Source organism: Nerophis ophidion, linkage group LG08 (genome assembly GCF_033978795.1).
Source record: "Nerophis ophidion isolate RoL-2023_Sa linkage group LG08, RoL_Noph_v1.0, whole genome shotgun sequence".
NCBI lineage: Eukaryota > Metazoa > Chordata > Actinopteri > Syngnathiformes > Syngnathidae > Nerophis > Nerophis ophidion.
In genome coordinates, this window is record NC_084618.1 from 24,897,836 (window position 1) to 24,912,588 (window position 14,753).

General features: G+C 39.8%; 1 protein-coding gene across 1 annotated transcript in view; it reads left to right on the top strand.

Moving 5' to 3' along the window:
- The first annotated feature begins 1,663 nt into the window (after positions 1-1,663).
- dck (deoxycytidine kinase) overlaps positions 1,664-14,753 on the top strand; it is a 37,843-nt gene continuing 24,753 nt past the window's right edge. The window contains exons 1-3 of the mRNA XM_061908089.1: positions 1,664-1,911; positions 2,146-2,261; positions 7,617-7,810. Coding sequence (XP_061764073.1) covers positions 1,821-1,911; positions 2,146-2,261; positions 7,617-7,810 — 401 coding nt within the window. The 5' untranslated portion in view covers positions 1,664-1,820. The remainder of the gene's footprint in view (positions 1,912-2,145; positions 2,262-7,616; positions 7,811-14,753) is intronic.

The following is a 14,753-nucleotide window of genomic DNA, read 5'->3' on the forward strand; positions in this document are numbered from 1 at the left end:
TATATATATATATATATATGTATATATATATATATATATATGTATATATATATATATATATATATATATATATATATATGTATATATGTATGTATATATGTGCATATATATATATATATGTATGTATATATATATGTATGTATGTATATATGTGCATATATATGTATATGTATATATGTGTATGTATATATATGTATATATATATATATATATATACATATAAATATATATATTTTTTAGTTACTTTGAATGTACAACCCCCTGTCGCTGTTTTGTACTGTTTTTTTATTTACTCTTATTATTATTTCTCAACTATTTATAAATGTAGAAATTTATAAATAAACGTTCATAAAAAAAGACAATTATATATATATATATTTAATTGTTTATATACATACATACATATATATATATATGTATGTATGTATGTATGTATATATCTGCATATATATACATGTATGTATATATATATATATATATATATATATATATGTATGTATGTATGTATATATGTGCATGTATATCAATCAATCAATCAATGTTTACTTATATAGCCTGAAATCACTAGTGTCTCAAAGGGCTGCACAAACCACAACACAAACCACTACGACATCCTCGGTAGGCCCACATAGGGGCAAGGAAAAATCACACCCAGTGGGACGTCGGTGACAATGATGACTATGAGAACCTTGGAGAGGAGGAAAGCAATGGATGTCGAGCGGGTCTAACATGATACTGTGAAAGTTCAATCCATAATGGATCCAACACAGTCGCGAGAGTCCAGTCCAAAGCGGATCCAACACAGCAGCGAGAGTCCCGTTCACAGAAAACATCCCAAGCGGAGACGGATCAGCAGCGCAGAGATGTCTCCAGTCGATACACAGGCAAGCAGTACATGGCCACCGGATCGGACCGGACCCCCTCCACAAGGGAGAGTGGGACATAGGAGAAAAAGAAAAGAAACGGCAGATCAACTGGTCTAAAAAGGGAGTCTATTTAAAGGCTAGAGTATACAAATGAGTTTTAAGGTGAGACTTAAATGCTTCTACTGAGGTGGCATCTCGAACTTTTACCGGGAGGGCATTCCAGAGTACTGGACCCCGGAATGAAAACGCTCTATAGCCTGTGTGTATGTATATATATATGTGTGTGTGTATATATATATATATATATATATATATATATATATATATATATATATATATATATATATATACATACACACATATATATATATATACATATAAATATATATATTTTTTAGTTACTTTGAATGTACAACCCCCTGTCGCTGTTTTGTACTGTTTTTTTATTTACTGTTATTATTATTTCTCAACTATTTATAAATGTAGAAATTTATAAATAAACGTTCATTAAAAAAACAAAATAAAACAAAAACAAACAAAGCCTCTTAGAAGCATCTGCAGCTGCTTCCGGTGCGAAAGTAACGTTGACAGAGATGTTCTACAATAGAGATTTAATTATAAATCAGGTCAACGTCGACGTGTCAAAAAAAAATAAAACATTTTTTTAACTAAATTTATACATTTGTGTGTTCGTAGAACTTCATTTGGTTACACATTATAAATGTTTTGGAGTAACTAGTTGTCTGTTGCATTTTTGCTCCACAACAGACACCGACAATCTCCCTAATAGAAGATCTCTGTTACAAGGCGACACTTCCTGCTTAAAATGTGTGTTGCCGCCAAACTTTGAGCGGCAACAACAACAAAAAAAGGAAGCCAACATTTTACCCGGCGCCGCTTTCACCTCCCAGTCTTATCTTAGTCCTGCTAGAGACATTTAAATCCCAATATAACATGTCTTTTACCACCAAAAGGCGTCGTTCGGATCAAATGAACGATTCTATGGAGAAGAGGATAAAGCGGATCTCAATCGAGGGAAATATCGGTGAGTGCCGCCGTTGTAGCTCAGCTAAATTTATTTATAATAATAATAATAAACATTCCTTTAAATGTAAAATATACTTGGGTTTTTTTGGTTATGTAGTGGTGACTCAATTACATTGCTGTCTTGTGCCAATGGCGCCAAGCATTAACATTGCTTATACAAGCTAGTTTGCATATAAAAATAGTCTACTTGGCATCCAAACTGACTTATTATATCATTTATAATTGTGTCCAGCTGCCGGTAAGTCGACATTTGTCCGCCTTCTGGATCAGGAGTGTTCGAACTGGGACGTAGTACCGGAACCTATCGCCAGGTGGTGCAACGTGCAAACAAGCGGTGATGACTTCGAGGTATTTCTTTTTCTTTTTTTTTGGTACATGTTGCATTTTAATTGGACTCTTATTTTGACAGGGCACTATTTTTAAAGTGCTGATTTCCTGCGGCTCTTTGATCACTCTGATGTGGGTCAGCTGCTAAATTTGCCGACCCCACTATTCCGTGAGGTTTCCGGATTTTAGTGCCTCTCTCAGAAATCACCCGGGGATAACATCCTCCAATTTTCACCTGTACTACAATACTGAGGGTGTGCAGTAATGGCAATGTCAATAACCCCCTCTACAGCATGTCGTCACGCCCGTTTTTACATCACGTGACCTGCCTGTCGACTGGTCATTTTATGTTCAGCCTCTGTTAACACTCGAAAGCGACTGCAACGCATACTCAGTCAACAGCCATACAGGTTACACTGAGGGTTGTGATATAAACAACTTTAACACTCTTACTAATATGCGCCACACTGTGAACCCACACCAAACAAGAATGACAAACACGTTTTGGGAGAACATCGGCACTATAACACAACATAAACACAAAATAACAAATACCCAGAATTCCATGCATCGCTGCTCTTCCGGGCTACATTAGCACCAAACCCCGCCACCTCCAACCCCGCCCACCTCGACCGACGCGCGGAGTGGGTGGGGGGGATTTGGTGCTAGCGAGGTGTATAATGGAGTGAGATGCATGGGATTCTGGGTATTTGTTATTTTGTGTTTATGTTGTGTTACATTGCCGATGTTCTCCTGAAATGTGTTTGTCATTCTTGTATGCTGTTGGTTCACAGTGTGGTGCATATTAGTAAGAGTGTTAAAGTTGTTTATATTACAACCCTCAGTGTAACCTGCATGGCTGTTAAACAAGTATGTCTTGCAGCGGTGTGCGTGCCTCTGCAGGAGCTACTGTACATACAACGTGTAACTGGGCTGGTAAGCTGTTTGTGCATGTTGTAGAGCAGAGGTAGGGAACCTATGGCTCGCGAGCCAGATGTGGCTCTTTTGATGACTGCATCTGGCTCTCGGATAAATCCGAGCTGACATTGGTTAACACGATAATTCCACTTGTAGTCACAGTGTTAAAAACAACGTTCAAATTAAAAAACATTCTCATGCATTTTTAATCCATCCATCCGTTTTCTACCGCACCTGTTCAAGAAGTTGCGTTAAAGGTAAGAAGTTATTTATTTATTATTGGTTAGTGTGGGGCTTGCCCTCCTGGGGGTTCTTCAGACCACCAAGCACCAACATAAGAGCCTGTTTCAGGGTTACAATATAGTTTTATTTTTCAATTAGTCTCTCAGTTGCTTTCCAGCAATTGTCTTTTTCTCTTTCGTTCTCGCTCGCGCTCTGGCTCCAGCCCCAGCCCCGTCTCTCCTCCTGGCTGCTGCTTATAACAGAGCGACAGATGATTAGATAACAAGGCCCAGGTGGGCCATCTACACACCTGTCGCTGATTTCAAGGCCGATCCTGGCAACACCCCGCTTCGCTGCAGGCCACGCCCACTCCACATTTAGCTTCAGACTAACAATGTTATTACAAAGAATAAGAGACCTATTATACTCCAGAAATGTTGGTCTTACTTAAAAATGCATGCGTTTTTTGTGTTCAGTGTTAAAAAAATATTATATGGCTCTTAAGTAAATACATTCTAAAACATTTTGGCTTCTTGGCTCTTTCAGTCAAAAAGGTTCCCGACCCCTGTTGTGGAGGGCATTAAATGCAGCGCTTTCATTCACTCCCTTATTATTGTTGTTTGGATGAATATCATCAGATATTCGCGGGAATGGATACTTTGAGAATCCAGGAACCTCCAGAAAATATGGGAGGCTTGGCAGTGTAATGCTTTTATTTATAAATGTTGGATTTATATAGGCTAGTAAGGTACTTTACTAGCCTATATAAATCAACCATTTATAAATACATGTCAGTAGGCTAAATTAACCTCTTCAGCATAAGTGTAATGCTGTCAAGCGGCATTCATGTAAAACTCGCGGGCCGCACTAACATTACATTTTCTCATTAAGGTGCGAGCCGCGTGTCTGAGACCCCTGGTTTATACATAGCACAAAGCAAAAAAAAATAAATCTGTATGCAGTGTTATTTCATCTTAAATTTCAAAAGAGTTTTGTGGCTCCCATTGTTTTCTTTATTTTGTGAAACGGGTCAAAATGGCTCTTTGATTGGTAAAGGTTGCCGACCTCTGGTATAGAGCAACACGATCCGATCCATGCGTTCATGTATTCACAACTGGGAGTGTCTCCATCTGTATTTAGAGTACAGCTGTCTGTATTTCTGCACTCACTGGTCACTTGTAATGCCCCACGGGAGACAGATGGTCTCAGTGGACATTCCAAGTGCTCATCCCTCTAACGTACTTGATGTTAGCTTATATGGTAGGCAGGGCTGGATACGTACTTAACTGCAGAGAGTGCCAGGCCTCGTATGTAAAGTGACCAATGCAAGAGATTCTGCAAAAAACAACGCATACTTTTGACCCACACTACCAAATTTGACACTATTTATTAGAGATGTCCGATAATGGCTTTTTTGCAGACATCCCGATATTGTCCAACTCTTAATTACCGATTACGATATCAACCGATATAAACAGTCGTGGAATTAACACATTATTATGCCTAATTTTGTTGTGATGCCCCGCTGGATGCATTACACCAGGGGTCACCAACACGGTGCCCGCGGGCACCAGGTAGCCCGTAAGGACCACATGAGTCGCCCGCTGGCCTGTTCTAAAAATAGCTCAAATAGCAGCACTGACCAGTGAGCTGTCTCCATTTTTTAAATGTAATTTATTTACTAGCAAGCTGGTCTCGCTTTGCTCGACATTTTTAATTCTAGGAGAGACAAAACTCAAATAGAATTTGAAAATCCAAGAAAATATTTTAAAGACTTGGTCTTCACTTGTTTAAATACATTCATTTATTTTTTCACTTTGCTTCTTATAACTTTCAGAAAGACAATTTTAGAGAAAAAATACAACTTCAAAAATGATTTTAGGATTTTTATACACATATACCTTTTTAAATTCCTTCCTCTTCTTTCCTGACAATTTAAATCAATGTGCAAGAAAATTATTTTTTTCTATTGTAAAGAATAATAAATACATTTTAATTTAATTTTTCATTTTAGCTTATTTTTTTCGACGAAGAATATTTGTGAAATATTTCTTCAAATTTATCATTGAAATTCAAAAAAAGAATTCTGGCAAATATAGAAAATCTGAAGAACCAAATTTAAATCTTATTTCAAAGTCTTTTGAATTTCTTTTAAAATTTTTGTTCTGGAAAATCTAGAAGAAATAATGATTCGTCTTTGTTAGAAATATAGCTTGGTCCAATTTATTATACAGTATATTCTAACAAAGTGCAGATTGGATTTTAACCTATTTAAAACATGTCATCAGAATTCTAAAATTAATCTTAATCAGGAAAAATTACTAATGATGTTCCATAAATTATTTTTTTAATTTTTTTCAAAAAGATTCGAATTAGCTAGTTTTTCTCTTAATTTTTTTCTGTTGAATTTTTAATTTTAAAGAGTCGAAATTGAAGATAAACTATGTTTCAAAATTTAATTTTAATTTTTTTCGTGTTTTCTCTTCTTTTAAACCGTTCAATTAAGTGTTTTTTCATCATTTATTCTGTACAAAAAACCTTCCGTAAAAGTAAAAAAAATGTACGACGGAATGACAGACAGAAATACCAATTTTTTTTATATATATATAGATTTAATTATTAAAGGTAAATTGAGCAAATTGGCTATTTCTGACCATTTATTTAAGTGTGTATCAAACTGGTAGCCCTTCGCATTAATCAGTACCCAAGAAGTAGCTCTTGTTTTCAAAAAGGTTGGTGACACTGGTTTATATAATTCACCCACGGAACTTTAGTTATTGTTGTTATTGCATTATTGAGCCGCGGATGAGGAGATGCCGCCTTGTTGATTTAAGTAAAGGCTGATTGTCAACAAAACGGTTAGCTCCATCTTTTGACACTTCTTCCACAAGATAGTGTTTACATTTAGAAAATAATCACAATATGACCCCTTTGATGCGCCTTATAATCCAGTGCGCCTTTTGTATAAAAAAAGACCTGAATAGACCGGTTTATCGGCATTGCGCCCTATGGTCCGAAAAATACGGTACGTCTTTTTTTTTTTTAATTTATGAATTTTTTTTCAACGCTTAAATCTTTACATGAACTTCTGATCTGTAGATATGAAGTTTTATTTAATTTTTTTAATTTAAATTTTTTATGCCCTTTTTGTTAAAGAAAACCCAGATTATTATGGCAAAAATATTTCAAGGTGGAATATATGGTTTGAAGCATGAAGCCTAAATAGGTTAATAATTCCTAACAAAATTGATTTTAATTCATTATTATTATTTGAACAAAAAAAACCCACTAACATTGTCAATGATCCAAAAGAGCCCCCACTCATAAAAGTGTTACAAATATTGTATATTATTTTACTTTCAACGCCTAAATATTCAGATCAACTACAGATCCATCCATCGATTATTTTTATTTTTTTTCCAGGGGTTTTGTTGTTTTATGCACTTTTTTGTCATTTGTGTATTTATGGAAAATAAGGAAATCACAAAATGTGCAGTATTTTCTGTCAGGTTCAAATGCTGATGACATTTATTAAAAAGACAAATAAGCAAATAATTAAATAGAGACAGAATTTAATTTAGCTCAATTGAGGAGAAACGTCTGGACTGTACTCTTGTACAGTCTCCCACCATGCTCTGACGAAAGATCGTACGCCTCCTCTTTTATTTGGACTTTCCCTGATTACATGGCAGCAGCTGTTTTCTAAAGGAAGGGGGTCGTAAACAGCCGCTGCCTTTGGTCACATTACAGTTCAAAGAAAAGATGCCTGGAGGGGTGTCAGGTCCTGCTTCCTCTGTTTGGATTTCGGGTCAAGAAAAAAATCTTCCTGTGGACTACACAACATCAAAGAAACCGACACCCTCTTGTCGCTTTCCATCCTACACATTGGAGTTTTACAAGCCTTTGATTGGAAAGATCAAATACAGCTCTTGTCTGCTCTTCGGGAACTCATTGAAACACAAAGTTTTCTACCAATTATAGAGTAATATTTGTGCTTTGTGTTATTCGAGTCAACGGTGCAACTTTTTCTCGGTACATTTCACATGTATGCTTTTTTATTTCCCCTTTTTTCCTGTAATAGTACTTTTAGAATGTGCCGTGAGCCGTTAAAGAAATAGCTGCTGGCTCTATTGCTATTTTACAGTTGAAAGTTTAAAAGCACTCCCTCTGGTGGTGAGTGGCAGTAGTCCGGTTCTGCCTGATTCAGGTCGTGATCCGCATTTGTCTGACCGCCAGGAGCTGACATCGTCCCAGAAGTGCGGTGGCAATGTGCTGAAGATGATGTACGATAAGCCCGAGAGGTGGGCGTACACCTTCCAGAGCTACGCCTGCATCAGCCGCGTCCGCGCACAGATGCGCTCGGCCAATGGGAAGCTGCGCGAGGCGGAGGATCCCGTGCAGTTTTTTGAGCGATCCATCTACAGCGACAGGTATGCCAAAGCTGTGCACACAAAAAAAACGCTGCTATTAAGTGTTCAAAGACTGAGTATTCCGGGCATAAGTGCTTAAAAATCAAATATATGATTGATAAAAACTTAAAAAATTGCTATTTGGTAACAGTAGAAGAGAAAGTCAAATACAAATACAAATAGACGGAATAGAAATTGAAAGAGTAAATGAAACCAAATTTCTAGGTATAATGATTGATGATAAATTGAACTGGAAATCTCATGTAAAAAATATACAACATAAAGTAACAAGAAATACGTCAATAATGAATAAAGCCAAATATGTTCTAGACCAAAAATCACTTTATATTCTCTACTGCTCACTAGTGTTACTATATCTGAGTTACTGTAGAAATATGGGGAAATAATTACAAAAGTACACTTCATTCACTAACAGTGTTACAAAAAAGATCAGTTAGAATAATACATAATGTTGGATATAGAGAACATACAAACCCTTTATTTATTGAATGAAAGATACTGAAATTCCACGACACAGTGAAATTGCAAACAGCTAAGATTATACACAAAGCAAACTATAACCTGCCTCCCAAGAATATACAACAATTCTTCTCAACAAAAGAAGAGAAATATAATCTTAGAGAAAAATGTAATTTAAAACATTTGTACACACGTACAACACTTAAGACCTTCAGTATATCAGTATGTGGAATTAAATAATGGAATGGATTAAGCGAAGCAATCAAACAATGTACTAATATCATCCACTTCAAGAAACTCTTCAAACTGGAAGTGTTTACAAAGTACAAAAAAGAAGAACCATGATAAACATTCTGATTTTATTCACCCATTCATTCTCAAAATAATCTTACTTATTTTATCGTATGGAATAAAACTTACTTCACCAATTATTTATTTACTTTTATTGTGATTACTTATGGAGTATACATTGTGAATACATTGAGAACAGGAAATGAACAAAAGTTTTAGCAACTGTTATGTAAAAGAAAAGGGGTAGGATTAAATAAGCTCTGCTTCTTCCTACTCCTTTTCGAACATGTTGAAAAGAGAAACTGGAAATTGTGATGTATCATGTTGTATGCTTGCATGTTTGAAATAAACTCAAAAACTCAAAAAAGGAACTGACGTCCCACTAATGGATGCCTGGTACCCTCTGCAGTTGAGTACACAGTACATGAAGAAACTCCCTATGGTAGAAACCTAAAATAAATGGTGCGTTCAGGGACCCTTAGGCATCGTCAATTCCACTGCAAGCTTGCGGAATTACATTTTTTTTTCTGCAAAAATTATATCTAATCTACTTTTATTATGCCCACATTTTAGAAAACTGTGACATGTGCCACAGCCACCTGACACCCCTTCTCAACTGTCTATGTGACGTCAAGGCTTGGTTATCCCAGAATTTTTTAATAATGAATGAGGGAAAAACAGAAATTTTAGTTTTGTTCCGGCCCTTACTGACTTGGGACCATTGCAAAATTATGTGCGTCCCAAAGTCACCAGCCTTGGCGTCACTATAGACAGCGATTTTAAACTAGACAAACAAGTCAATGGCGTTTTAAAATCGTGTTTTTATCATCTTCATCTTTTAGTAAAGGTTAAACCGTTTTTATCTTTTAACCATTTTGTACAAGTCGTGCATGCTTTTATTTCAAGTCGCCTGGACTTCTGCAATGCACTTTATGCTGGCATTAGCCAAAAAGCTTTCTCCCGGTTGCAGTTATTCCAGAACGCTGCAGCACGACTTTTAACAGGGGCCAGGAAACACCAGCATATAACCCCAATTCTTCAGAGTTTGCACTGGCTCCCTGTTCATTTTAGAATTGATTTTAAAACATTGCTGATTGTTTTTAAATCTTTACATGGACCGGCACCTCAGTATATCTCGGACCTCATCCAAATTTAAACTCCTGCGCGCGCTCTGAGGTCCGAGAGCCAGTTCCAGCTCGTGGTGCCCAAGACCAGACTTAAGACCAGAGGAGACAGAGCCTTCTCTGTGGTCGGCCCTAAGCACTGGAACACTCTGCCCCTCCATGTTCAAACTGCTTCCACAGTGGAGTGTTTTAATTCTCGTCTTACTTTTATTCTTTGGCTTTTAACACTACGTGAGTTGTGTGGTCCTTTGTCCTCTGTGGTTTTTTTTATACATTTTGATTTCTCTTTTAGCTTCACGGTGGCAGAGGGGTTAGTGCGTCTGCCGCACAATACGAAGGTCCTGCAGTGCTGGGTTCAAATCCAGGCTCGGGATCTTTCTGTGTGGAGTTTGCATGTTCTCCCCGTGAATGCGTGGGTTCCCTCCGGGTACTCCGGCTTCCTCCCACCTCCAAAGACATGCACCTGGGGATAGGTTGATTGGCAACACTAAATTGGCCCTAGTGTGTGAATGTGAGTGTGAGTGTTGTCTGTCTATCTGTGTTGGCCCTGTGATGAGGTGGCGACTTGTCCAGGGTGTACCCCGCCTTCCGCCCGATTGTAGCTGAGATAGGCGCCAGCGCCCCCCGTGACCCCGAAAGGGAATAAGCGGTAGGAAATGGATGGATGGATGGATTTCTCTTTTACTTTTTTAGTTGCTTATACCCTTTAAAATTGTTTTTAATCATATTTGTTTTTATATTCTTTTTTTTTATATTTGTTTAATATTTATTTATTTTTTGTTTTTATTCAGTCACGAGGGAGGTGCGGGACATTGAGTCCGAGTGGACCATGTTCCGAACCTCTATCGTCGAGGCGGCTGATTGGAGCTGTGGCCGCAAGGTTGTTGGTGCCTGTCGTGGCGGTAATCCCAGAACCCGTTGGTGGACACCAGCAGTGAGGGATGCCGTCAAGCTGAAGAAGGAGTCCTATCGGGTTCTTTTGGCTCATAGGACTCCGGAGGCAGTGGACGGGTACCGACGGGCCAAGCGGTGTGCAGCTTTAGCGGTCGCGGAGGCAAAAACTCGGACATGGGAAGAGTTCGGGGAAGCCATGGAAAACGACTTCCGGACGGCTTCGAAGCGATTCTGGACCACCATACGGCGCCTCAGGAAGGGGAAGCAGTGCACTATCAACACCGTGTATGGTGCGGATGGTGTTCTGCTGACTTCGACTGCGGATGTTGTGGATCGGTGGAGGGAATACTTCGAAGACCTCCTCAATCCCACCAACACGTCTTTCTTTGAGGAAGCGGTGCCTGGGGAATCTGTAGTGGACTCTCCTATTTCTGGGGCTGAGGTCGCTGAGGTAGTCAAAAAGCTCCTCGGTGGCAAGGCCCCGGGGGTGGATGAGATCCGCCCGGAGTTCCTTAAGGCTCTGGATGCTGTGGGGCTGTCTTGGTTGACAAGACTCTGCAGCATCGCGTGGACATCGGGGGCGGTACCTCTCTTTAAGAAGGGGGACCGGAGGGTGTGTTCCAACTATCGTGGGATCACACTCCTCAGCCTTCCCGGTAAGGTTTATTCAGGTGTACTGGAGAGGAGGCTTCGCCGGATAGTCGAACCTCGGATTCAGGAGGAACAGTGTGGTTTTCGTCCTGGTCGTGGAACTGTGGACCAGCTCTATACTCTCGGCAGGGTTCTTGAGGGTGCATGGGAGTTTGCCCAACCAGTCTACATGTGCTTTGTGGACTTGGAGAAGGCATTCGACCGTGTCCCTCGGGAAGTCCTGTGGGGAGTGCTCAGAGAGTATGAGGTATCGGAATGTCTTATTGTGGCAGTCCGCTCCCTGTATGATCAGTGTCAGAGCTTGGTCCGCATTGCTGGCAGTAAGTCGGACACGTTTCCAGTGAAGGTTGGACTCCGCCAAGGCTGTCCTTTGTCACCGATTCTGTTCATAACTTTTATGGACAGAATTTCTAGGCGCAGCCAAGGCGTTGAGGGGTTCCGGTTTGGTGGCCACGGGATTAGGTCTCTGCTTTTTGCAGATGATGTAGTCCTGATGGCTTCATCTGGCCGGGATCTTCAGCTCTCACTGGATCGGTTCGCAGCCGAGTGTGAAGCGACCGGAATGAGAATCAGCACCTCCAAGTCCGAGTCCATGGTTCTCGCCCGGAAAAGGGTGGAGTGCCATCTCCGGGTTGGGGAGGAGACCCTGCCCCAAGTGGAGGAGTTCAAGTACCTAGGAGTCTTGTTCACGAGTGGGGGAAGAGTGGATCGTGAGATCGACAGGCGGATCGGTGCGGCGTCTTCAGTAATGCGGACGTTGTATCGATCCGTTGTGGTGAAGAAGGAGCTGAGCCGGAAGGCAAAGCTCTCAATTTACCGGTCGATCTACGTTCCCATCCTCACCTATGGTCATGAGCTTTGGGTCATGACCGAAAGGATAAGATCACGGGTACAAGCGGCCGAAATGAGTTTCCTCCGCCGGGTGGCGGGGCTCTCCCTTAGAGATAGGGTGAGAAGCTCTGCCATCCGGGAGGAGCTCAACGTAAAGCCGCTGCTCCTCCACATCGAGAGGAGCCAGATGAGGTGGTTCGGGCATCTGGTCAGGATGCCACCCGAACGCCTCCCTAGGGATGTGTTTAGGGCACGTCCAGCTGGTAGGAGGCCACGGGGAAGACCCAGGACACGTTGGGAAGACTATGTCTCCCGGCTGGCCTGGGAACGCCTCGGGATCCCCCGGGAAGAGCTAGACGAAGTGGCTGGAGATAGGGAAGTCTGGGCTTCCCTGCTTAGGCTGCTGCCCCCGAGACCCGACCTCGGATAAGCGGAAGATGATGGATGGATGGATGGATTTTTATTCAGTCATTGGTGGAGCATAATATTGTTTTTAACATGGCAGTGCAGTACTTTGGAAACGTTATTGTTGTTTAAATGTGCTATATAAATAAAGTGGATTGGATTGATATAACTACAATTCACGCACAAACCGAGTAAAATTATTAGAATGGACTAAAAGTGGAATTATATTTAGAATATGTTTCTATTAATCAATAAAATAAACAAGAAAAAAATATATACAAAATGTACAAATTATTAAATAAAATGATATCAACTATTGTATGTTAAATTAATTATACATATAAAATTATATGCATGTGTAAAAAAAAAAATTACATTGGCAACACTAAATGGTCCCTAGTGTGTGAATGTGAGTATAAATGTTGTCTGTCTATCTGTGTTGGCCCTGCGATGAGGTGGCAACTTGTCCAGGGTGTACAACCGCCTTCCGCCGGAATGCAGCTGAGATAGGCTCCTGTGACCCCAAAAGGGACAAGCGGTAAAAAAATGGATGGATGGCTGTTTTTAAATTGTATAATCCAGTCATCACAGGTCTTACTATTTGCAGAGTTTTTAGTCTTAAATCATATATTTTATTAGCTAGAGCAGGGGTGCCCGTTACGTCGATCGTGGAGGATGTGTCTGTCGATTGCAAACCAAGCATTAAAAGAATAAACCTAAACATTTGTGATCATCAATTTTTACTACGACGTCACTTTCGTCATTTGATTGACATTCACGGCACCCGAGGGTCTTCTGAGATGACGCTGGCTGCTGCGAGATCGTTATTAAGAAAACACGACCGAGAGGAGGGCGAGAAACACTTTTTATTTCAACACTGTCGCGCCGTACTTGCTTTCAAAACGATAAGACAGACTGCACAGTTGCTGTCTTTACAATAAAAGCCCTGCTTCATCCTGCCTGCGCTAACAAAATAAGAGTCTCAGAAAGCTAGCGTGCACAAGATTGCAAGCTACGGAGTTTGCAGTCAATGTATCTCTTGCAAAATGTATAAAAACGAGTATGGAAGCTGGACAAATAAGATGCCAAAAACCAACCACTTTCATGTGGTATTGGACGGAAAGGAGGACTTTTTTTTCTCCTCAGTTTGAAAATGTGGACGTTATCAGCACTACTGTCTGATTCCAATCAATGCAAGTCATCAGAATCAGATAATACAGCAACTTATATTCTTGTCTTCACGAAACAAAGGAATCTATATGTGTTAAACATGCTTGTGTTATCATTAAACACCTTTAACGTGTTAATAAAAATGTCTCTTTCATAAATAAATATAAATTATATATATGAATGAGGTAGATTCCTTCGACTTGGTCAATTGACAAGTAGCTCGCCTGCAGAAAAAGTGTGAGCACGCCTGAGCGAGAACATTAAAAAAACCTGTTCACCGCCTTCTAAATACACTTTTAAAATGATGAGAGCCCTCGAGACATGAAATATCACCCCCCTTTTTTACTCCTTTAATCAAATATAGTAATGCTTCCTGTGGCTGAGCCAATCAGTGGCCACGATAATGAACGACCCGATCCAACCCGTTTGGTCTCATCCAGTGGCAATTAACACTGTAGCATTGACACTTTCGGTTTATTTAGTAATTTTTATGCTGGAAAATGATTAATTTAGCCCAAAAATACAAAAAGTGTGCTTTAAAAAGCCGCAAAAGAGTGACGCTGCTAACTTTAAAGGGGAACATTATCACAATTTCAAAAGGGTTAAAAAAAATAAAAATCAGTTCTCAGTGGCATGTTGTATTTTTGGAAGTTTTTTTTTTAATTTTACCGGTCTCCGAATATCCCTAAAAAAAGCTTCAAAGTGCTTGATTTTCGCTATTTGCCGACCCACTATCCATTTCCCTGTGACGTCATACAGTGTTGCCAATGTAAACAAACAACGGCGAATAGCACAGCAAGATATAGCGACATTAGCTCGGATTCAGACTCGGATTTCAGCGGTTTAAGCGATTCAACAGATTACGCATGTATTGAAACGGATGGTTGGAGTATGAAAGTATTGAAGAAGAAACTGAAGCTATTGAGCGAATAGCTATTGACGCTATTCATAGCCATAGCATGGCCGAATAGCTGCGTTAGCATCGCCGGTAAAATGTGCGGACCAAACGATCAGGACTTTCGCATCTTGTGACACTGGAGCAACTTAAATCTGTCGATTGGTAAGTGTTTTTTTCGCATTAAATGTGGTTGGAAGGAAACGTAATATAGTTGCAAATG